Source organism: Balaenoptera acutorostrata, chromosome 1, assembly GCF_949987535.1.
Source record: "Balaenoptera acutorostrata chromosome 1, mBalAcu1.1, whole genome shotgun sequence".
NCBI classification, from domain to species: domain Eukaryota; kingdom Metazoa; phylum Chordata; class Mammalia; order Artiodactyla; family Balaenopteridae; genus Balaenoptera; species Balaenoptera acutorostrata.
The window spans coordinates 8,675,986-8,699,039 of NC_080064.1; the positions used below are offsets into that span (position 1 = coordinate 8,675,986).

At 47.6% G+C, this 23,054-nt stretch overlaps 1 protein-coding gene across 1 annotated transcript; it reads right to left on the reverse strand.

Moving 5' to 3' along the window:
• Window positions 1-1,926: 1,926 nt before the first annotated feature.
• Window positions 1,927-22,846, reverse strand: EXOSC10 (exosome component 10). The gene is made up of 25 exons (XM_057550346.1): window positions 22,688-22,846; window positions 20,374-20,510; window positions 19,480-19,603; window positions 18,328-18,432; window positions 17,872-18,037; window positions 17,608-17,722; window positions 16,463-16,538; window positions 15,835-15,945; window positions 15,485-15,628; window positions 14,786-14,976; window positions 13,234-13,390; window positions 12,943-13,091; window positions 12,728-12,778; window positions 11,959-12,070; window positions 10,485-10,535; window positions 10,244-10,322; window positions 10,041-10,150; window positions 7,785-7,880; window positions 7,366-7,440; window positions 6,115-6,202; window positions 4,954-5,027; window positions 4,259-4,430; window positions 3,338-3,399; window positions 2,718-2,794; window positions 1,927-2,081 (listed from the first exon to the last, which is right to left on the reverse strand). Exons 1-25 carry the CDS (start codon window positions 22,796-22,798, stop codon window positions 2,051-2,053), a joined length of 2,664 nt encoding a protein of 887 aa, XP_057406329.1. The 5' UTR covers window positions 22,799-22,846; the 3' UTR covers window positions 1,927-2,050.
• Between the last annotated feature and the right edge of the window lie 208 nt (window positions 22,847-23,054).

Here is a 23,054-nt window from a genome sequence, read left to right on the forward strand (position 1 = left end):
AAGTTCTGGCCAATGGGAAGTGGAGGTTGGCTGCTGACCTCCCCTCCTTCCAGCTAAACAGAATGAGGAGGTAGTGGGTGGCACTGGGGCAGTTACCAGGTCCATGAGGTGGCAGCCCTGTGTTTGACTTGAGGACGGTAGAGCAACAAGACAGCAGCCAGAGTCTGAGGACCACCAGTCACCACACCAGCTCTGGGCTGACTGTATTTACAGAAGAGACAGAGGAAAAAACATCTTTTTGGTTAAGCCACCCATCATTTGGCTTTTCTGTCGGTTTCAGCCGTTCCAGCGCTACCTCGTACAGACCCTGGCTGTCCTGGGGGCACTGCTCTGTGGCACGGCCATGTCTGCCCTGGCAGCCCTGTAGGGCTCACATGCAGTCAGCCCTCTCAGTAACTCGTGGGAAAAACTTCCAAGAAAACAGGTTCCTTGCTTAAATATTTGTAAAATATTTTTTTACAAACCGTTATTTGTAAAAAACCCAAAAATAACGGTATCATTCTGTGCTTTCTTTATTTGATAGCCTATCTCAGGATTAAAATCAAATGGAATTCTGAAGAAATAATCAGAGACTGGGTCACAAATTTATACAAGAAGTTCAGTGTTGCATTAAAAATAGTACAAAAATAGAAATCTAAATGTTTAATAATTAAAATGTTTAATAATAATTAAAAATGCTTAATAATTCTAAAATGAATTTTAGAATGAGAAAAGTCTCATAATATAAACTTTAAAGGTGAAAAACTGTAAGGGCTTCCCTGGTGGCGCAGTGGATAAGACTCTGCGCTCCCAATGCAGGGGGCCCGGGTTTGATCCCTGGTCAGGGAACTATATCCCGCATGCATGCCGCAGCTAAGGAGCCCTCCTGCCGCAACTAAGACCCGGCGCAACCAAATAAATAAATAAAAAAAAAATAAATAAATAAATAAATAAATAAATAAATAAATATTAAAATAAAAAGGTGAAACACTATAGAAATATAAAGCTGTTTGTAAGTTATAGATATACATGGTGGACTTCCCTGGTGGTACAGTGGTTAAGAATCCGCCTGCCAATGCAGGGGACACAGGTTCCAGCCCTGGTCCGGGAAGATCCCACATGCCACGGAGCAGCTAAGCCCGTGCGCCACAACTACTGAGCCTGTGCGCTAGAGCCTGCACGCCACAACTACTGAAGCCTGCACGCCACTACTGAGCCCACGCACCACAACTACTGAGCCCGCGCGCCACAACTACTGAAGCCTGCGTGCCTAGAGCCCGTGCTGTGCAACAAGAGAAGCCACCGCAATGAGAAGCCCGTGAACCACAAAGAAGAGTAGCCCCCACTTGCCGCAGCTAGAGAAAGCCCACGCACAGCAATGAAGGCCCAACGCAGCCAAAAGTAAATGCATTTATTAAAAAAAAAAAAGATATACATGGTAAAAAGCCTTTCTATCAAAATGTTAAAGGTTATCTCTGTGTGGTAGAATTAAAGACGATTTAATTTTTCTCTTGGCATTTATCTATGTCTTCCTCGTTTCCTACAATAAACATGTTATTACTTTTATAATTGGGAAAAAACAAGTGTAAAAAGAAAAGGGAGAGAAAGAAGCAGAGAAGAGACCAGGCCCTTGAGAAGCCCCGCTGCTTCCAGGCACCCACCAGTCCCTCCCGAGTGTACTTGCCACCATTTGGCTTCACTCATGTGATCTGAAGGCATGTGAACGAGTGAGAACTCCCAGGACGGACAGTCGGGTGAGCGCTGTGCTCCAGGCCTCCCTTTCCCGAGCTACAGGAGACCCTCCTGCATTCCCCCCTGGAGGTGGTTCTGGATTTCTCCAGAAACCACACCCCAAGGGCACACTTACCCCAGGCCACTGACGATGGTGATCTGGACAGGATGAGATCTGCTCTCTCCTGCCAGAGCCGTGGTGGCCGCAAAAGAAAAGTCAGGAACCAGCTTTCTTCCAGTAAGAATTATTTTTAATGGTTTAAAAATGAGTCTGTACAAAACCAGCACCACCACTTGGTGCTTCCAGGCCATGGGAGGATCCCAAGGGTCTCTTCCAACACTATCTCTTTGGCCAATTGTACCTGAAACCTCTGTAGAGACAGCACGAAAACAAAAGGGTTAGTTCTTCCGGTTTGGCTGAACGTCGGCTCTCAGCCAGTTTATAAAACGTGGCGAACCTTAATCATGCAGAACTGAGGGAAAATGGACTGTCTGGGGGTTGCGAGAACTGAGCGGGGCAGCAATGTGCCCCGAAACTCCAGCGGGCAAGAGCGGGGCCGGAACGGCCGAGCTGACTGAGATCTACAGGCAGGTCCCTCCTTTATGGCCACAGCCTGGGGGCGAGTCCTCTGACCTCAGGGTCTGCCTCAAGGATCAGGGTTTCACGCCTCTAACTAAAATATTCCTGAACAATGACAACCCACATTTGCTTACAGATTGTTTTTCTCATTCCTCAGAAACAAGCTGATCTAGGCAAACTTCAGACCTATTTGCTCTGAGGTGCCCCTGGGAAACTGTATGGTACCGGCAGAGCGCTGAGGGTGACTGGAGCCCTGGGAGGCCGTGGCTGTGACTGGCATCCAGCAATCACCTCTCCTGTCCCAGCTAGTTTTCCAAATGACAAAGGGCGGGATCGGGTTGGGAGAGGCCCTCTGAAAGTCTTCCCAGGTAAGGCCTCGGGGCTGCTCACCGGGTTTCCCGGGCCACACCGGCCGTCTGGCACGTACCTGTCTGACTTTCCAGTTGGAAAGGACATGCTTTTGTTTCCCATCGACTGTTTAATTTTTTTGGCTGCAGTGCATTTCTGAAAAGAAGCCATTGAGGGTGAGTGACAACCGTGACTGCAAGACACACAGGAAAACACCCCTGAGCTCAGATGGCCCATCAAGGACTCCAGCGCCACTGGTGTGACTTTGGTTTTCTTGCAACTGGACATTTCTGGGTGTTTCTGAAGGCAAGGCCATACAGATGAGCTACTGAAGAAACGGGAGGGCTCCACGTGGGCCTCGCCTCCCCCATGCCAGACGTCCAGCCACCCTCTGCTCTGACTGGCAGCAACGCCCAAGGGGGGCAAAGGCAGGCCACAGGGAGGGTTTCGGCCTGTGGCTATAATTCCCATGGCAGCAAACAGTAACACCCTTCAAAACCACACACTCACTTCTATAGACTCTTTAAAACATTTTTTTCTTGCTAGAATAGTTGATGGGTATTGTCTGTACTTGGGAAGAAATGAGGTGAGGGAAAAGATATGCAAAAAGGATTCCTAGATGGACCTGTCTTCCGAGCAGTGGAAGAGGTCAACGAACACGCACCTCGAGCATGCTGGAGTTCTCAGTCTACTACTTACCTTGCCAGACTGTGGCTGCTTATTTGGGTCAAACTGGGAAGAAGGTGTGGACGTGCTGTCTCCTGAAAGGTAAGAGAAGAGAGACGCCGGTGATCGTGTGAGTGAGTGAAAACACACAACAGACTTACTACCGGGCCGGGGGCACAACATTCAGGCAGTGTGGGCCGTCAGTCCACTACCCCCTTACCGAGAGAAACTTCTGACTGATGTAACTTCACAGATCATGTTCCCAGTAGCTAAGGGCAGCCTGGAGACAAGGCTCATTTCTCACGGGTCTATTCTTAGGTCAGGGGCAGGTGGCTAAAGCACTGGCCACTTTACATGAAGGAAATCTATCTGGTTTCTGTGCAGGACGAAGCCACTGTCAGTAAACTGGGACCAGAGGTGACATTCCTGCAGAAAAGACTGCTGTGTTGCCCAGGAGGCTGCTCTATAGTCAGGAATGCCACCTACAGCCCCTTCAAAGTAGACAGGCTCTCACCGGCTCCGGAAGCACGGAGCTTCATCTCCCGGGCATCAGGTTTTCTCAACAAACCAAATCTTTAGTGTGTGTGTGTGTCAGGTTTTCTCAACAAACTAAATCTTTTGTGTGTGTGTGTGTGTGTGTGTGTGTGTATCTGTCTGTGAGAAAACGTGTTTCTGGGCACAAGCTCTTGTGAAGAAGGACGAAGCCACGATTAGAACAGACACCATCTTGCTGAACCACCAGAGCGGCTCCTACAAGTCAGTGCCAGGGGCTGAGGGAGGTGGGTTTCCGTCCGGTCACCACTGTGTCCTTGTCTTGCCCTCACAACTCGTGCTTTGGGCCAGGTCTCAGGCAGAGCTTCAGCTCCGCCGAAGGCCCGCTGATTCTTTACCCCACAGCTTCCTCCCATGTGACACGGCCAGGTAGTCCTCGCAGGGCACCAGTTCTGGCCTCACCAGCAAAAGCCTTGAAATCCGACTTGCTGTAGTCATATGGGGTAAAATCTTTTTCTGGTGGATCTGGGTCTTTTAGCTTCTTGGAAATTTTGAGTCGTTTCTTGTTTTGTTTCTGTTCTGTCGTCCTCGGGTCACTTGTTGTTCGTTCCCTCTTCTTGGCCGCGTTCTCTAGCTGTGGATTGAACAGACCTGTAAGAGAGCAGCACGCCCCGTGTGCCCCCCAGTGAGCACATCGCGAGGGACCCACCGCCTCCTGGGCTGTAACAACTGATTTGGTGATGGGGAGAGGCGCGCTGGCGGGGAGTCTGGGCGGGGCTACTGCCAGGTGGACCGAGCTCCCAGAGGGAGAATGACATCAGGCCACTTCGAAAGGCCGGGGCTGAGCATTCCAGAGTGTTCGGGTGCCGGGGAGCGAAACAGCTCCCAGGAGGAGTGGGACACAGAGCGGGCTTGAAGCCCTGTCTACTGCTACAGGACAGGGGCATGTTTATCCCAAACGCGGAGGGAGGAACAGCGAAGAGGGATGACAACGTCAACTTTCTCAAGGGGCACGAGGCAGCACTACTTGACAAGCCAGCACGAACTGGAAGGGAGCAAGCATTTAATCCAAAGCTGAGGGTAAGCCCTCCTGATGTTCGAGAAAAATCCTGACCGCAACCAGAAGCAGAAAAAACAGCAGAAAAGCCAGCACGTACGGCAGCCTGCTGGCGGACGGACACGGCCTGCTCCGCTGCTGCTCTGTACTCCTCCTGGGCCTGGTCCCGGGCAGCTGCAAGAGAGAGAACTGTCTCTGTGCAGCCTACGCCCTCCTCTGCCCGCAGCGGCCGCCCCAGCTCCGCGCGCCCTCCCTGGCGCTCAGCGCCCTTTGCTGGCCCCGCCCCACCTCCCCAAGTCCCCACAGGGTGGCTGCCGGGGGGCGCGGGCCCAGGCGCTCTTCTCATCGCCCGCCCGCTCGGGCCACACCCGCGCCCGCCCCGCACGCGCTGGCCTACGGGACGCCCCTGAGGATGCTGCGCCGGGACCTCGACTGTAACGCGTGAAGGACCAGAACCAGGGCCTCGTCTGCCCCAAGCCGGCTCCCGCTTCAGCCTCACTGTCGACGGCGGCCCCACCTCCTCAGGCACTCAGGACGAAACCTCTCGAGTCCACGGACCACACGTGAGTCCTCACCCAACGCAGTGGGCTTCACTACGGGCCACACCCAGGCTCTGACTTCTCACCGCCTGCCCTGTCCCCAGGCCGTCCACACCGGTGTCCCCTCGCACCTGCATCCCGGCCCTGCCTCCTGACCGGACTCCCCGCCCTGCCCTCTGCGCGGCGTCCAGGGCGAGGCCTCCACAGCCTAACTCAGCGCATGTCCCTCTTCTGCTCAGAACCCTCCAAGGCTCCCAACTCACTTGGAATACAAGTCCTGACAACGGACTCCTGCCCTCCGTCCTCCCCTCCTTCCCGCCTTCCTCACCCCCTGGGCCTCCTGGCCACTCTGAGCAGCACGGCGAGCTGTGGCCTTGGCCTCGCTGGGCCTCCGGTCCGGTACCCTCCCCCCGAGCGCGGCAGGTCTCTGCTCAACGTCACGTTCACCGACTGCCGGACGGAAGGAGCCCCGCGCCCGCTCAGGCCCACCCCCCAGCACTTCCTACCTCGCTCTCTGAGCGAGTACCCGCTGCCCTGACAGCTCACACATCTACCGGCTGACTGCCCGCCATCCCTCAGCAGGGGGGAGGCTGCGGACGGCAGGGCTGGGTCTGCTTTGCTGTATCTGGCACTTCGTTGAACGATTAAGTCGACAGAACGATGTGCAAGGGCTGTTCCCTAACAAATGCGCTGAGTTTCTGAGGAAGCAAATGCTACGCTACCTGTTTGCTCAGCTGCCTTCTTCTTGGCAGTTTCTTTAGGTTCTTTTTGTACCTGTACCTGGCTTGCCAGCTTCCAACGGTTGCTGATCTATAATGAAAACAAACAAAACAAAAAAACTCCAGAACTCAGCCACCTAGGAATGCTTTATTTTTTTAATGAGGTGATGCAGAGCATGCTAACCTAGTAGCTATATACATTCTAGGTTGTAAGTTCCACATCTAATGACACACAAAAGAAAACCTCAGGCTGGCTTTATTTATAAGCTGCTTATTAAGAAGGACAAAGTACAGCTGTATCCCAGGCACTGGGCTGGATGCTCGCATATCCACCATCTCATTCAGTCCCTTCTGTGATCCCGGGACAGTGGCGTTAACATCACCCCTGCTTTACGGACAGGAAACAGTCTCGGAGAAGCTAAATAACTTGTCCAAGGGGCATGGTTAATAAATGGCGGAGATGGTATTCAAGGCAGGGCTCCTGCAAGTCTGATGTGCTTCTTTAGGACACCACCTGTACCTGCGGCCCTAGAACGCATCTAGGTGACAGGAACCAGCAAGCACGGTGCGGGACGGATGGCTGCTGCGTGTGCCGCCACCAGGGGGGGAAGCCCTGCCTGACTCCCCGTCTAACAGCAGCAGGCTAACCGCCAGTGACAGGGCGGAGGCCCATCAGGGTGTCGGCCTGATTCTCTTGCCTAAAGAAAGACTGGTGCTGGGAGCAGAGGAAGGCAGGCCACCCATCTGACCAGAGCGCTACTTTCTGCAGGGAGGAAGAGGGCTTTTAACAGACAATTAACATGCGGGCTCCCAGGAACATCGCATGGGGACCCAGGGAAGATGTACTCTCATTCTTACTCATAATGCTGTTAAAAACAAACCACACGATATACGACAGAGTGTTTTAAAATTTAAGCTGTCACCTTTAAGAACCTTAAAGTAATATTCATATATAAAAACGCATCAAGCTGTACATTTCATATCTGTGTACTTTACACCAAGTAAATTAAACTTCAATTTAAAAAAACAAAAACCAAAGATCTGTTCCTTAAAAAGTTCCCCAATGCTTTCGAAAATCTGATTAAAGTCTGGCTGCTCTCTCTGGAAACAAGGCTTATATATGAAGTGTTTCTTGCATTCACTTTCAGGGAGGTTCACAGATGGGCTTGTTTAAAACAGAAACCTGGTTTAAGAAATTAAAAAGTCCCCTTTTCTTAGAAAGTCACTCTTAGAAAGGGTGACAAATCCACTTACTTCATAGATTTTCGAAGATGGATCGAACTTTGCTGTCTGAGAAACGTGAGCCCGGGATTCTAGTGAAGGCAGAAACTGGAGAGACGGAGACACAGTCACGTTAACCGCTGAGAAATGGAATCCGGACCCAGAGGTCGGTGGCGCTGAGATGGGAGTTTTCTTGCTGGTTCCATCTTAGGAGGCCTCAGTGTAAAGCGTCAGCCTGGCCGCAGCTGCCTGGCCCTCAAGTGGGGTCTTCTTTTCAGCTTTGTCTCAAAAGACCTGACTCCAGGTCTCAACCCACCGCCGGGGACGACTTCACAGTTTTGAGGCTTCCAGTCTCTGAAGACTCTCAGCTTCTTTTCCAGGCAAAAGGCACCTACAGCTACAGAAAGCTCTGCCTCTTCTGTCAGCGCTTAACATACACAACCATTACTTACCATCCGAAATGGGTTTTCAAAGGACTCCATTATGTTCTGGGCTTTTTTCTGTGCAACTGTTAATGGACTCTTTCCATTTTCTTCAGCACTAGGTTCCTGCAGGGACAGAAAATGATCACTCATGTAATCATTCTGTGACATTAAGATACAAGCAAGAGGAATACCAGTAACAGTAATGATACTAACAGCTGACATTCATTCATTCATTCACGCCATGCCACATGCGGGATTTTAGTTCCCTGACCAGGGATCAAACCCGTGCCCCCTGCAGTGGAAGCACGGAGCCCTAACTACTGGACCACCAGGGAATAACTTAAATTTATTTTTTTATTTAAAACTTTTTTGGGAGTTCCCTGGCAGTCCAGTGGTTAGGACTCGGCGCTTTCACTGCAGTGGCCCAGGTTCAATCCCTGGTTGGGGAACTAAGATTCTGTAAGCTGCAAAAAAACAAAAACAAAAACAAAAACAAAAAAAATGATAACAAAAACAAACAAAAACCAGAAACAAACCCCCGAAAAACCCAAAGAAAAACCCAAAAAACAAACTATTTTAATTTAAATTTTTAAAATTTAAGTATAGTTGATTTACAATATTAACAACTAATTTTTTTAAAGCCTCCCCTATGTATAAAGCACTGTAATAACCTGTAATAGCACACAGTAGGGTGTTTAATATGTATTTACTGAATCAATGAATTCTCACCATGTCCTTACAACCTATGAGCTATGTGGCATTATTCTCACCATCTTACAGATGAGGAAAGCGAAGCTGGGAGAGATTAAGAAAGTCTTCTGGAGCCTTACAGCGAATAGGTGCAGAAAAAGGATTTAAACCCAGGTCTGGCTGGCTCTAAAATGTGGGGTTGTAACCTGAAATTACCTGAAATTTAAAATCATACACCTTCATAGGTAACCAGTGAAATTACGCAACAGAATGTTGCTTCCACCTGGGTTCATCAGCATGTGCTATCCGTTGGCTTTTTCTGCAGTTAGGCTCCCTGCCACACAGGGCATGAGGGGATCCAGCATCCTTTAGACCAGGCACAGCGCTTACACGTCCACACAGCCACAAGTTCACGCTCACATCTTTAGCTGCCTAATCACTTTGTGGCTCAATGAATTCTGCGGTCAACGAAAGCTCCTAGACTTCTTTTCGCACGAAGCAAGACTAAATGTATGTAATTAAGTGAAAAGGAAAGTTCACTCCCGGGTGGTACATCTTGCAGGCGGTACTTCACCTCCCTGGCTTTGGCCCAGCATCCGAGTGTGATGGAATAGTTGTGAACGGTGATCCCGTAACCGACTGGACCACCAGCTTCTTAACCATCGGAACATCTGCTAAGCTTGATACTTGTCTTTTTCCATACAGACAGTATTCTTGCTTCTCTTTCTCAGTTTCTTCTTTCTAGAAATTATGGTTTTTCCTTTCTACCACATCTATTGCTTGCTGTATTCAGAATTTTATCTGTGTGTTTTCCTTTTGTCCCTGGTCATTTCAGTATCTGTCCATCCTGACCAACAAATGCACCTTGGTCTTCCTGTGCAAACAACCTGCAGCTTAAGTCACTGGCGGAAAGGAGATGTGTGCTGGGTGGGATAGACCGGGATAAGCTCTATCGCACCCCAGCCCGATTCCAGGAACACGGCTGGGCTCAGGCGGGCCACACTGATGGAGTCACTACCTACCAGGACTCAGCCTCCCTCTGGGATGGGGAACAAGCTCCCACCCACTTCCTAGTGCCTGATCTCCTGCAGCTCACTTCCTCTAACGAGCCAGACTGGAGAAATGCTCTTTAAACCTTCTCTTTTTCATCCAAAGCACATATAGGTGGTGCTGGCGGCTGTCAGGAAGGTATACGCAGCACACACTCTTCATCGGAGAGATCACTCCATCCCTTCCGGGAATCAGGGTGAACTGTCCCCTGACTGTGGATGTTCGGAAAAAGTCCCTGCTTATGTGTCCCTGGAGCCCACACCGGCTTCCCTGCGGGGCCATTGGTGAGTATTGAGATGTCAACCCTCCCTTGAGGATCTCCTCACGCAGAGCGCACAGAGAATCCTCTGCCACCTCTCAAAGACCTCCTCGTCAGCGCAGCAAACACCACCTGGCTGATGGCCTCCATGCCCACTCCCACCACCGCTGGCTTCTACTTCTGGTGTTCGGCTCAGAGGTGGCCACGACACTCTAGACAGACAGCCTGTGTGATAAACCCAGTACATCCCCCGTCTGTCTCCCCTCCCCGAAGATGTTACTCACGTTAAATAACGTGATGACAGCAGTAGCGATAAGGCATCCGGTGTCCGGCAGGGCCTCCTCTTCTTCTTGGGCAGTGGGGAGGCCCTCCTGCTTCCGCACCGGCACAGGCCCTACAGGGAGGGAAGTCAGCACGGTCGAAGCCTGTGGGATGGCACACCAGGCAGCCCCAGCTGTCCAGAATATTCCAGAGGGCTTTACATTACCACTGGTTGCAATGAGAGGACAGCCATCTGACGGGGCGTGGGAGCAGTCGTGGGGGCCGAAGAGTGCATTCTCCAACCTCTGCATGAAAAAGAAAGCACCAGGCTGGCACGAACAACCTGCAAGCAGGGGGCAGCTTTCTGCCCAAGGTGTCAGGCCCTGGTGTCTGTCAGGGAGGTTGGGTCCGCGCTGGCTTGGACTGATGTCTCCCCCAAAGAAGCAACAACAAACACATCACGGTACCTCAGGGTTGGGTGGTGGCCCGTTCTTCCTCACTCCAGCTGCAACTTCAGACTGAAGAGTAAAAACAAAGAGAATTTGAGGAAAGTTCCCGAAATTTGATGATACACACATTTTTTTCCCCTCAGTGCAGACGGGTCCGTTCACTAGACGGTGTTTTTCTCAAGAGCCCAGAGATTTTCTCTCATCCCTTCATCCCTTCCAGTGCCTGGCACTATAATTACTTAGTGCTCAGTAATTATTTGTTGGATGAAAGAATAAAACCTTTTATCGTAACAAGGCACAATGTGGAAGGATTCCAAAGAGTTTGATAAAGATTCTTCTCTTGTCACCAGCGTTTCTCTCTTTACTTGGAAAAAGTATAGAGCCAAGAAAGAAATTTTAACATGAAGACAGTAAATGTGTTTATCCTCAGATTCTCTTCTTTTTCACCTTTTCAAAGGGGCTGATTTTAAGTCTTCTGGAATCAATAATCTTTCAAAAAATTATAAACATGATTTACCACATACTGATACTACTGAGACAAAACATTAAAAACTGTCCCAATAAAACACAAATCAAAACATGCAAATTTACCTGACATCGTGTATTATCTACACAAGAGCAGAGGCGTGCTGGTGTGTGCGTGCCCATGTGTCGCACATACAGATGTAGCTGTATGGATCTGGATTATGGGCTGGGGACCCTGCTTTCGCCTAAATTTTCCTGAACTTTAGCATCTCCTTCACAGTTAGCTCTTTCTGAATTCCCCTCTTCTATCCAAGGTTCTCATGTTTCCCATCACCTCGGCTTTATATATGAACTGTCCTTGACTCCACCTCCGTTATTTTCAAATCCACTTGCCAGTCAGAGAATACCTCTAAAGCACTTAGCATGGTGCTCCAAAAGAAATGGCAGGGGATTCCCTGGCGGCCCAGTGGTTAGGACTCGGCGCTCTTACTGCTGAGGGCCCGGGTTTGATCCCCGGTCTGGGAGCTAAGATCCCACAAGCCACACGGTACAGCCAAAAAAATGAAGAAAAGAGATGGCAGCTGTTGTCTCCATCTGTTAAGTCCCATCGATCTTTCTTCTGAAGATGCTTCTGGTACCCGTCCTTTGCTTTCCATTCTGTGACCAACACACTCACCAGGGCACTACCACTTCACTCTGGACCACTGCCCGTTTCCCAAAACAAGCTCTCTGTGCTGAGAGCCCCACTCCATTTTATCCCGCTGGGTTAACTGCCTCTGAACAACAGCTAACCAGCCCATTAGACATCATTAGACATCACTGACCATTGGATGATCAAAGATAAGGTCATAAAAAAAGAAGGATGAGTTTCAGCTTTTGATTATCATGAAGATACACCCACTGGATTTCCTAAATCCTATTATGTCTTCAGGATTTTTTTAGAATGGAGACCATAAGGAGTAAGACACTGGCAGACAGAGTTGAGAACCTGCTGAGTTGGGAACGTTTGGCAGAAAAGCTTTCTTACCTTGAGCAGGGGCATCTCTCGCGCCTGCTGAACTAAAAGATGCATTTCATTGATCTGCTGCCGTACAAGAGGTGGCACAGGGTTGCAGCAGGCTACGATGCCCTGAGGCTCCCTGAAGGCAAGCGAGAACACACTCAACTCAACACACAGCCTGGGAACACAGCCCTCAAAGGCTCCAGCAAAGAACAATAACCAGATAAAGCCCGAGCACACGGAAGGCCCAGGTGAACACCAAGGAAACACCGTCACGTCAGGGCAGCCCAGCCAGCTGCTCCTGGACGTGCTCCCTGCGGCACTGAGCCCTGAGCAGACAGCCTCGTACAGCTGCCTCCTGCTAACTGGGAGAGCTGGAAAGAAGGGCCGCAGCTCTGCTGTACTGCGATTCTGCAAGGAGGTGATAGAAGATTACGAACTTTGATTCTCTGCTTATACTTCAATTAACATCATAAAACATCTAAAATCATAAGACAGCTTAATTTGGAAGAAGGTACAGACATTTTCCTTCCTTGTAAGTGGATGCTATAGGCTCAGAGACTTACATGGGACTCAGTATAAGGCATATCCACTGAAACAGTTCCAGGTCAGAAGTTTTACTGCCTGAATGGCAGCCCAAGGGCAGAGATTCTGCATTCCTTGGCGCTAACTTCCTAGAGCACTAATCTTCTCTGAGTAAACACCCTTGAGGCACTAACAATCAGGGAAGCTGGATTCTGAAGGACAACTTTTCTCCACTGAGAAAGTCAGAGCATATTAATCAGGTCTCACTCACTTGGGCAGTTCCTCAGCTATCTTTAGCATCATGTGGTTTGGCAGGACATATCTGGAATAAAACACACAAGAGGATCACATTAAATTCAGCCAACAAGTTCCACTATATGCTATAATCCTGGGAAAACAAGCAACTTTCATGGCAAAAAGGAAAAAGAGTCCATTATTTCCTTGTTACCAGACCTGGCAAGATTAAAAGAATCTCTAGTCTCTTACCCATAACTTTCATCTTCCCTGCGAGCTGTCTTATCCCTCCAGGCAAACAGCAGCTGAAAGGCCGTTAATTGCTGTGTGTTGAGATGTTTCTTTTGCTTCCTATACAGTTCCAGGTAAGATTCATCCGTGAAGATAGGTTTGATGAATTTCTGCAAAATATTGGCGAATATTCAAGATCAGTGGGAATCAACAGTGTGCCCTGGGCTCTTCAAGACACTGGGCTCTTTTCATGAATGGAAAGAGCAAAGCAAAGAACAAGGACCTGAGCAGAACCCAGGTGTCGGGCTTTACCTTGAGGCAGATGTCACGGCTCCGCTGCCACTCCACCTGCAGCTGCGTGGGCTGCTCGTTGCCGCGCTCCCACAGCTCCAGCCTCATCTTATCATAGATGTAAAGCAGGTAATGAGTGTCATCTCGGGCATAGTTGAGCATTTCCTCAGGCAGAGGTCTAGAGTCGCAACAGAGAACACTGTTTCACACCTTTCCCCCGGGGCGGCAATTCAACTTGTCTACGCTGCTGGAGCTAAGACATTTTTGGTTGCTTCTGATATCAAAGATTCTCTCCCAGCCAATACTACAGTTCTACTAGCATCTCCTGCATCTTCATATGACAAGCCACTCTTTTCACAGCTGGGTAGACAGGGCGGCAGGGCAATGATGTGGTTAAAAATAAGGGCCCTGGGGCTTCCCTGGTGGCGCAGTGGTTGAGAGTCTGCCTGCCGGTGCAGGGGACACGGGTTCGAGCCCTGGTCTGGGAGGATCCCACATGCCGCGGAGCAACTAGGCCCGTGAGCCACAACTACTGAGCCTGCGCGTCTGGAGCCTGTGCTCCGCAACAAGAGAGGCCGTGACAGTGGGAGGCCCGCACACCGCGATGAAGAGTGGCCCCCGCTTGCCACAACTAGAGAGGGCCCTCGCGCAGAAACGAGGACCCAACACAGCCATAAATAAATAAGTAAATAAATAAATAAACCCAAAGTTTAAAAAAAAAAAAAATTAAAAAAAAAAAAAACTTTAAAAAATAAAAAATAAAAATAAGGGCCCTGCCGTCCTGAGTTTGAATCTTAGCCCAGTGTATGGCACGTGGCAAGGGTTAAATAACAGGTAACGGTTTTTAGATTTCATCATTTTCATCTTACATTTGGACTTTACTAGATTCTCTTTAGAAATTCTGGCATGAGAAGTGGAGAAAAGCTTGGTGCTTCTCCATACAACAGTTGCAACCTCAAAGAGGAAGCCGGCCATCTGAAAATGACCAAGGTGAGCAAGAATCCCACAAAGTATGGCCAACACTCTGTTACAGCCTTTGACTATAGTAAACAATGACTACAAGGCTAAGTCAACTCTGTACCTTAGAATTCTCTCACACCTATGCGAGACCATCTCACACATACACAAGCACCCCTACCGGGGAGATGTGAGTCACAAACAAGAGGCTGGCGTGGACAAATGCTGACATGGTGTGGCTCTTTCAACTACTATTTCATGAAGCATAATGCACTATTTGTTTATCTAAGATAGTAATTCCCAGCTTTTTCAAATAGGAAGCATTTTTGTAACCAATCCATTTAAAAATTGTTAAATTCTTCACATTACAGAACTCAACTGACACTTACCAGCATTCCCCTCTATGTAACGTAACCAGCCCAACATAAGCTTCACTGTTATTCTAAAACTTCCAGTTGTCTTTATTCCACCGAAAACAACTGGAGAAAAGCCCAAGGACATTCAACCGAAGATTCAAATGGTGTTAGAGCCTGCACAAAGGTCTCCAGGAGTGGGAGTTAATGAACGCCCAGGCCTTCTTCCGCCGTCCCCATTTCCTGGTCAAGAACAAACTAACCGTATTCTCCAGTCGGCCAGCTGATATTGCTTGTTCGATTCCACATTGCAGTAGAGCTTCAGCAGATGGTCGAGGGAGTGCCTGCCCAGGTTAAGAAGGCGTGCTGCCTGATGGGTATCAAACATGTTTACCACGTACAACCCAAAGTCCTTCTGTAGCCATTCTATGTCTGAATCGGCACCGTGGAAGACCTGAAAACAAAACCACAGTCATGCAGTACAGCGGCCCAAGGCCACTTATACTCTGAAATGAACTCTGCCCCTAGGTTATTAGAACACTGGAATTAGAAGCCAGGATAAAGATGAAGATGGGTTCAGTTTTAAATGCCTCTTTTAATTTGGGCCACAGCCTCCTGCACTCCTAATCGCGCACTCGTAACCGCTAACAGCTGACGACTCTAAGAAAGCTGCTCTGCCAGCTTCCAGGGCAGAGTCATTACATCCAAACAATCCTGAGAGCACGGGCTCACTGCAGCACTCATCCAAGTGATTTAACATTTTCCTGCGCGGTAACGAGCTAAGTCTTAGCTCTTCTAACAGGGGTTTAGAAACAAAAGCAGTTGAGCATGTGGTATCCTAGTGTGAAGTTACTGTTATTTCTCTCAACTTTATTGGGTCTACGTTGAAATGATGAAAACAGTCAACTGAAAAGCACCTAAATCTTGCACTCACATGCAAGAGTGGGAAAAGGCTGGCTGACCTTAACAATAGCTGGGTCTGTGAGGCTCTCATTGAGAATGTACATGTCACTGCGAAGCTCCAGGGTGTCAACGATGAAGTCTTCTGTCCGGGTGGAAATCTGCATCAGGCAGGTGAGCCCTAGGAAGCTCCGGTAAGAGTGGTGCTAAAACACACAGAAAGAAGGGAGAACAGGAGAAAAAAAGATTTTACCAGGCTTACCTCTACCGATTTTGAAGTCAGTTATAAAGCAGAGTAATATAATTAATTTTTACCAAAAAGTAGATTTAAATTAGTATTAATTTTATATTTCTTGAGTAGGTGAACTCACAGGGAATGTAAAAATTTCATTCCAGGTCATTAACAAGTTACCTCCAAGTCTACAGCAAATTCTTGACACTTCAGGAGCTTTTCATTGAGTTCCACTAGTTCATCCAGCGAGGATACGAAGTGGCAGGGTGTCTCTGCTACAGGTCTGTATAACTGCATCACAGAAGTACGGGCAGAAAGAGAAGGCTGTTAAGAATCATCTTTCGGGGCTTCCCTGGTGGCGCAGTGGTTGAGAATCCGCCTGCCAATGCAGGGGACGCGGGTTCGAGCCCTGGTCTGGGAAGATCCCACATGCCGCGGAGCATCTGGGCCCCTGAGCCACAATTACTGAGCCTGCGCGTCTGGAGCCTGTGCTCCGCAACAAGAGAGGCTGCGATAGTGAGAGGCCCGCGCACCACGATGAGGAGTGGCCCCCGCTTGCCGCAACTAGAGAAAGCCCTCGCACAGAAACGAGGACCCAACACAGCCATAAATAAATAAAATAAATTAAAAAAAAAAAGAATCATCTTTCATGAAAGTACCAAAATTACGAGTTCACGAAATAGTCCAAAGTCATAACCTTCTACTTTAAAAATATTTAAGGAAAGCCAAAATTACATCCACTCATCTATGTATTTGATTCTTCCTGGGCTACCTGGGTACCATCCACCAGCTAAGGTTGGGCACTTACCTGAGGCTCTGGCTTTTGAAGGACTGAGTCTGGTGGAGTGAAGTGATCTAGTTCGTACTGATAAGGATGTGCAAACCTGCATCAATAAAACAAAAAGAAAAATCTTTTTGATTAATTCCATGATTCAAGGAAGAACAACTGCTTTAATCCAATTCGTAAAAACAAACAAGAAAAGACCATTGTGAAAATATTTTAAAAAGCATCATTGTTTCAACGACGATTCAAGTGCATCAAAAAAAAAAAACTGGGTGAAACTTGTTCACCCTTAAAGTATGATAATTCAAAATCGATTCATTTATAAAGATTTGAGCACTAATTGGCCAAACACTACGGTTGCTGTTGTGGATGATACAGAAAGGTGAAACATGTAATTTCCTTGTGGTTTGGAATAACGAATCTGTGAGGTGAGAGAGGGTGGTCAATATCTCAGTTGGTCACATACCAAATGATGTATTTTTTTCAGTTCCTCTATCAGATACTTGCATAAAAATCCTAAGTCTCTGAGTTCCTTGAGGGCAGGGCTGCCTTTCATTACCTTTATTTCTCTAGCACTCAGCTAGTGGCCTCACAGTGCAGAGCTGGGGCTGAGGCACAAACGCTCAGACACTCTGGCTGCGTGTGGGAAAAAGTCCAACACTGACGAAGTTTTCATCACCGTTTTTCTTTAAACTGATATCAAAGGCCTCTGGTCTGTTTTAAGCAAAGTTTTTCCAAGATGCTTATCCTGCCAGTGAGAAATGTCTTTTCTGTACTGAATTTATTGGTGAGCATTACCTTCTTGCTTGAGTCCACACCTAACAAGAAAGGTAGAGTGGTACAAAGGAAGGACAATTTTAAGAAAACCTGGGCTTAACGTTCTAGTTCTGTGGGAAGTTAGCACCCCTAATTTTGTTTTCTCATCTGCCCAACGGGGACGAGAGCAACTGGCAGCTCTCAGGGCTGCGTGAGACGGTGCTTGTGCGAGGCCCTCTGCGAACACAAGCAGGAGGTTTAATCGGTAAGATGCACGTCAGGATAAGGTGAAGAAAGTCACCCACTCCTCAGATTCTGTTCTCGTTCACACATTTTCCAAAAGTAACACAGAGTGAAAACGCGGCACGAGGACCAGGACCCACAGCGAGACGTTCAGACGGGCAAACACTTACATGTCCTGCTCCACCTGCTGGGTTCTCTGCTGATGGATGAAATCCGCCAGGGCTGGGGGGACATCCAAGTCCTCAGGTCGGTCCTGCGGGCGCTCCCGCCTTTCTTTAGAGAGTGCTGGAGACCCAAGCAGCGACAAAGACACATTCACATCTTGTCTCGTTATGGAGGGTTAACTGGCTCCCTCTGAATTTGAAGAAAGGAAGGTGGGAGGGATACCTTTTCCCCTTGATTTGGTTTTGTTGGGCAGAGTTGGCACTACTTACCCTGAGGGAGGGGTTTCTGAGCATTGGGCTTGATGAAGATTTTAGGAAGAAATGGCGTGTTGGAATTGTCAATCTTCTCTCGGAATTTAAGCTGAGGTCGGATGATGTTTTTTGCATGAAGCAGCCGGAATGTTTCAGATTTTGTTTTTTTGCTATATTCTCCTGCCTATGATCAACAAATATAAATATTTTTATAACACAGCAACTTGATGAATTAGAAAACTAAATTCCAATTTATGCCTTCCAAGGACCACTCATTTAAGAATGCACGTGTGTGTGAGACTGGGGGGTTAGACAAGAGGGTGTAATTAGCTTGTGTCCGTTTATGAGAACAAGTTAGGCAGTGGCCAGTTCTGTGTCCAATAAGTTGAAACAGAAATGCAAATCAGAATGCACAAGGGCCCTACTGCAAAGCTGACACTGAAAGCTCTAGTTCACCTGGAAAGCAGCCCTCACCTTCCGGTTCCAGCTGGACACTATGGTTTTAGGGACCTGCAATCCTGCAGGGAGGACAGGCTGTTGATTCTTATTTACACCTGATGCTTCATCCAGTAAAATGCCCTAAGAGCAAAAGAGACATTAATTTAGTATCTTCCTTTCAGGGTTAACAGAGCTAATTACCTAAAATTTTTACGAAATATGTTCAGAGAATTATGTGCGAGAGTACACACTTATAAGGGTGGATCACTGTAGGAGAGGTGATTAGAGAGTCATCGCAAATAACTGAAGCATTATTTGCTCCCACGACAGGGCAGTAATCAGGCACTCCCTACCCTTGATCAAGTCTCTTTACAGTTCTGAATTGGGCTGAAAATTCAAAAGTGATTCAACAGTATGACGTGGCCCACTAAAATAATTAAAAAGACCCTAGACTGTATTAAACATAGAGGTACGGTATTTAGAGTGAGAATGAAGCGTGTCCTGATCTACTTTGTAAAGATGTGGAATCTCAGTTTGGGCACCATTAACAGAGGTGCACCCAGTTGATAAATGCCAGGCCTTGAAATCATAAAGTATGAGAAACCACTGAAAGACCTGTGGGCATTTAGACCATGGAAGAGATGACTTCAAGGGACAGGAGAGCATGATTTAAATATCTGCAGGACTGTCACATGGCTGAGGGTTAGATGTGTTTTGGACAATCTCTGTGTATTTCTGTAAAGAATGTTATGCTGTAGTATTAGGTGTAAGTAGACAGTCAGCTAGATCAAATGATTCACATCTCCCTCCAATTATGCAAGTCAGGGTGTTTAGCAGACTGTGGATAATAGTAAAAATAGACTAAATTTTGGTTGGGATCTGTATCCAGAGGCCTCTTCTCTTGCAACAAAATGGGATTTGCAAATCTGGAAGGTAGATTACTAATATGGCACTTTAAAAATAGCCTTCCCCTGGGGCAGAGATACTCTGAAGTGATATATCTGAAGACAAGTGTGTTATTTTTGGGAAAAAGAAGCCAACTAGCAGAGGGAGGGAATGTCATTACAGGCCAGAAATGCTAAACTTCCTTTCTTTTCATTTCCTAAGGTGATTGGGTTTCTTTTCATATTTAATAATACGAAAGCTCTTCATTTGTTAGTAACCTGAAGAGTAATGTGAAATACTCACCACTCTTTCCAGAATAACATCATTGGTATCAACTAGCAAATCAAACTTGTCCTCCAGCTCAGTCACTTTATTCTGACCCTTAATGTTGCTTCGACACCCATGGTACTGCATTACCCTACTCATGCTAGAAAGGACAGGAAAACCAAAATCAGTTTGTATACTTTTATTCATTTGTTTACAATCTAGGAGAAAGCTCCCAAGGCTTGGCTCAGACTATTCCCAATACTTTTTGATCAAACTAATAAAACCTGCACCCTTTAGCAAACAACATTGCTAGTTGAATGGCACTGGGCAATTCACTAAATCTCACGAAGACTTATTTTTCTCATCTGTTATTTGAGGGGGTGGAAGAAACTATCCCAAAGTTTCCTTTAAATTCTAAAAAAATATGTATAACACTATGTAAATAATGTACTCTGCATTCATTGTTTTAACATGAAATCTAAAACAGATTCTCTAATTCTGTCATGCAACAGTTAAACAAAATCAATGTTTGTGTAATGCCTGTCCTAATACACTTATTAGAAAGCTATTACTAAAAAAGAAAAGAAAAAAAAAAAAAAGAAAATAGATTAAAAAAAAGAAAAAGAAAGCTAATACTTATGACTTTCCAAGTTGTGTGAGAGAATCTTGGATCTAGGTTTTCAAGTCCCATATTAATTAAAAAAGATTCATTGTCTATAGCTGCAATAGTCAATATATATATTTTAAAAGTAAAACTCAAAATTTACCAAGTAACATTTCCCTAATTAACATTTCCCACTGTCTCGTTTTTACATTTTATAGCTCTAAAGCACAGAAAATTATGGTAAGAAAAAAACAAATTTCAGGAAAAATCATCTACTTCTTTATAGTCTTTTCTTTCAACATGAGAAACCAATATATAGTACTTACCACTGAAGCAACCTGTCTCCCTGTGTTTCACAAAATGCCAGGAAGCCAGGAAAACTTCGGTAAAAATCATACTCATCACCAAACTGTGGTAGGCCCCCAGATGCCTTGGTGACTGCCACCACTGCCCCAAGAGCAAACTGTCAAAAACCAGAAAAACAAGCATGTTTTAGACACGGATCACCATTCATTCAGCAACTCATTTTTTTCAAGATCTACTATATATAATGAATTGTGCTAGATGATGAAGACCTTCATGCATCCAACAAATATTCATTTACTGCCGATTTTACACCAAGCTCTTATGATACAACAGTGAACATGAAACCAAGTTTTGGAGCTTACATTCTTGGGAGAGTGGGGAGAGAAAGAACAAATACATATATAATATGACTAATATTCAAAACAGCCTGGGTTTGAGTCTTGGCTCTACTACCTATTGACTGTGACCTTGGGCAAGTTATTTTATTTATTTGAACCTCAGTTTCCGCCTTTGAAAAATAGGCATAAGGGGGACTGGTGGCACAGTGGTTAAGCATCTGCCTGCCAATGCAGGGGACACGGGTTCGAGCCCTGGTCCGGGAAGATCTCACATGCCGCGGAGCAACTAAGCCTGTGTGCCACAACTACCGAGCCCGCGTGCCACAACTACTGAAGCCTGTGTGCCTAGAGCCCATGCTCCGCAACAAGAGAAGCCACTGCAATGAGAAGCCCATGCACCACAACAAAGAGTAGCCCCCGCTCACCGCAACTAGAGAAAGCCCACGCGCAGCAACGAAAACCCAAGGCAGCCAAAAAAATAAATACATAAATAGATGTAATCTCTCACTATTAAAAAAAAAAAAGAATCCGCCCGTCAATGCAGGGGACACGGATTCGAGCCCTGGTCCGGGAAGATCCCACATGCCACGGAGCAACTAAGCCCGTGAGCCACAACTACTGACCCTGCGTGCCACAACCACTGAAGCCCCTGCGCCCAGAGCCCATGCTCCACAAGAGAAGCCACTGCAACGAGAAGCCCGTGTACCGCAACCAAGAGCAGCCTGCGCTCACCGCAACTAGAGAAAGCCCACGTGCAGCAATGAAGACCCAAAGCAGACAAAAATAATAAATAAATAAATAAAAATTAAAAAAAAAAAAAGTATAAGGGACTTCCCTGGCGGTCCAGTGCTTAAGACTCTACGCTTCCACTGCAAGGGGCATGAGCCACGTGGTGCGGCATGAGCCATATGGTGCGGCAAAAAAAAAAAAAGACAATATAAGAATATTCTAGATCTTTTGGATGAGCAATTTAGAATGGCTACTGTCCACAACTGGACTAGTGTTTATGGCTCAGTTAGTGCCAAGTAGGTCTCTATTTTAATTGTTGTGTGATAATGAGAAAAAACCTGAAGTGGCTGTCATAGGTCAATGACGGTTGGTCATATCAAGGCCAGCTGACATTACTGTGAGTTGTGTAATAAATGTTTTCCAAGAAAAAAAAAAGAGAGAGAGAGAGAAAGATGGGAACTTGAATCATGGTGGGGTACATGGTAGCGCTGAGCCACCTAATCAGGACCATGGCTAGTGGCCCAGGAACTATTCAGAACCAAATAAATGAATTAATAACAACATCTGCTAATGATAAATTAGATATAATGTGAGTGGCGTTTTGGAGGATCTGTAGTGCTAACTTACAAACCATTTTAGTTTCATGGTCTTGTGAGAGCTATGCATGAGGTGTTTAATCAGGTTTGTTTGTTCATATTTAAGCACCATTAGACAAATAATCTAAATGAACTCTATGTTCCTTCGAGGAGGCACTGATAAATGTTCTATGGCGCCTCCAGGAGGGACACTCGGTGGCAGCTGTAACAGGTGACATTAAACCCAGGGTTTGGGATTATGCAGGATTGGACCTCAGGAGAGGGAAGAAGGGCCATCCCGGCCGCGGGACGCGTAAAGCAGCCAAGTCTCTCCGGAGAGTTGGTCGAGTGGCTCAGGCCTGGGCGGGGTCGGGGTCGCGAGGGCTGGGGACATCAGGGTGACCAGGAAGCCCTCCCCACGGGGCGGAGACGGCTCTCCATACTCGGCACTGCATGGGCTCAAACGGGAGATCAAGGACCCTGGGGAGTGTGGCGTCCCCCAGTGTCAGCGTGCGAGGCCCCATCCCCGGAGGATGAAGACTGTGCCCGGAGCGGGCAGCGGCCCCTAGACCCCCGCCCGGGGCTCGGCTGCAGCTTGCACGCGGCCGCGTAGGCGGCCTCCAAAAGGGTCCGCGCCTGCTTCCGGTCAGCCGCGGGCGGCTCCCTGTGCCCCCGAGGCCTCACGAACTCACCTTTACGAAGCTGTCTGCATCGGGGAAGCCGGGCAGCACCATCTCCCCGTCAGACTTGGTCGCGCTCGTCGCCGACTGGGCCTTGGACTCTCGGGGACCGGGAGGCGCCATTTTTCCAGCTTGCACGGCTTTTCTCGCGAGAGTGCCTCAGCCAACGCGACGTGCACGCACTGCGCATGTGCGAAGGCTATTCTTGAGTTGGGGCGGTATCAGCTCTGAGTACCCCACCCAGGGAACTTGACCTTTTCCCTTAATCTCATATTATTTCATGCCAGCAACCCAGTGATTTACGGTAAGACCTGGAGGACCCAATTATTCTTATATTTAAAGCCTGCTCCTCCCAGGCTCTGGTTCCGTGGCCCCCTTA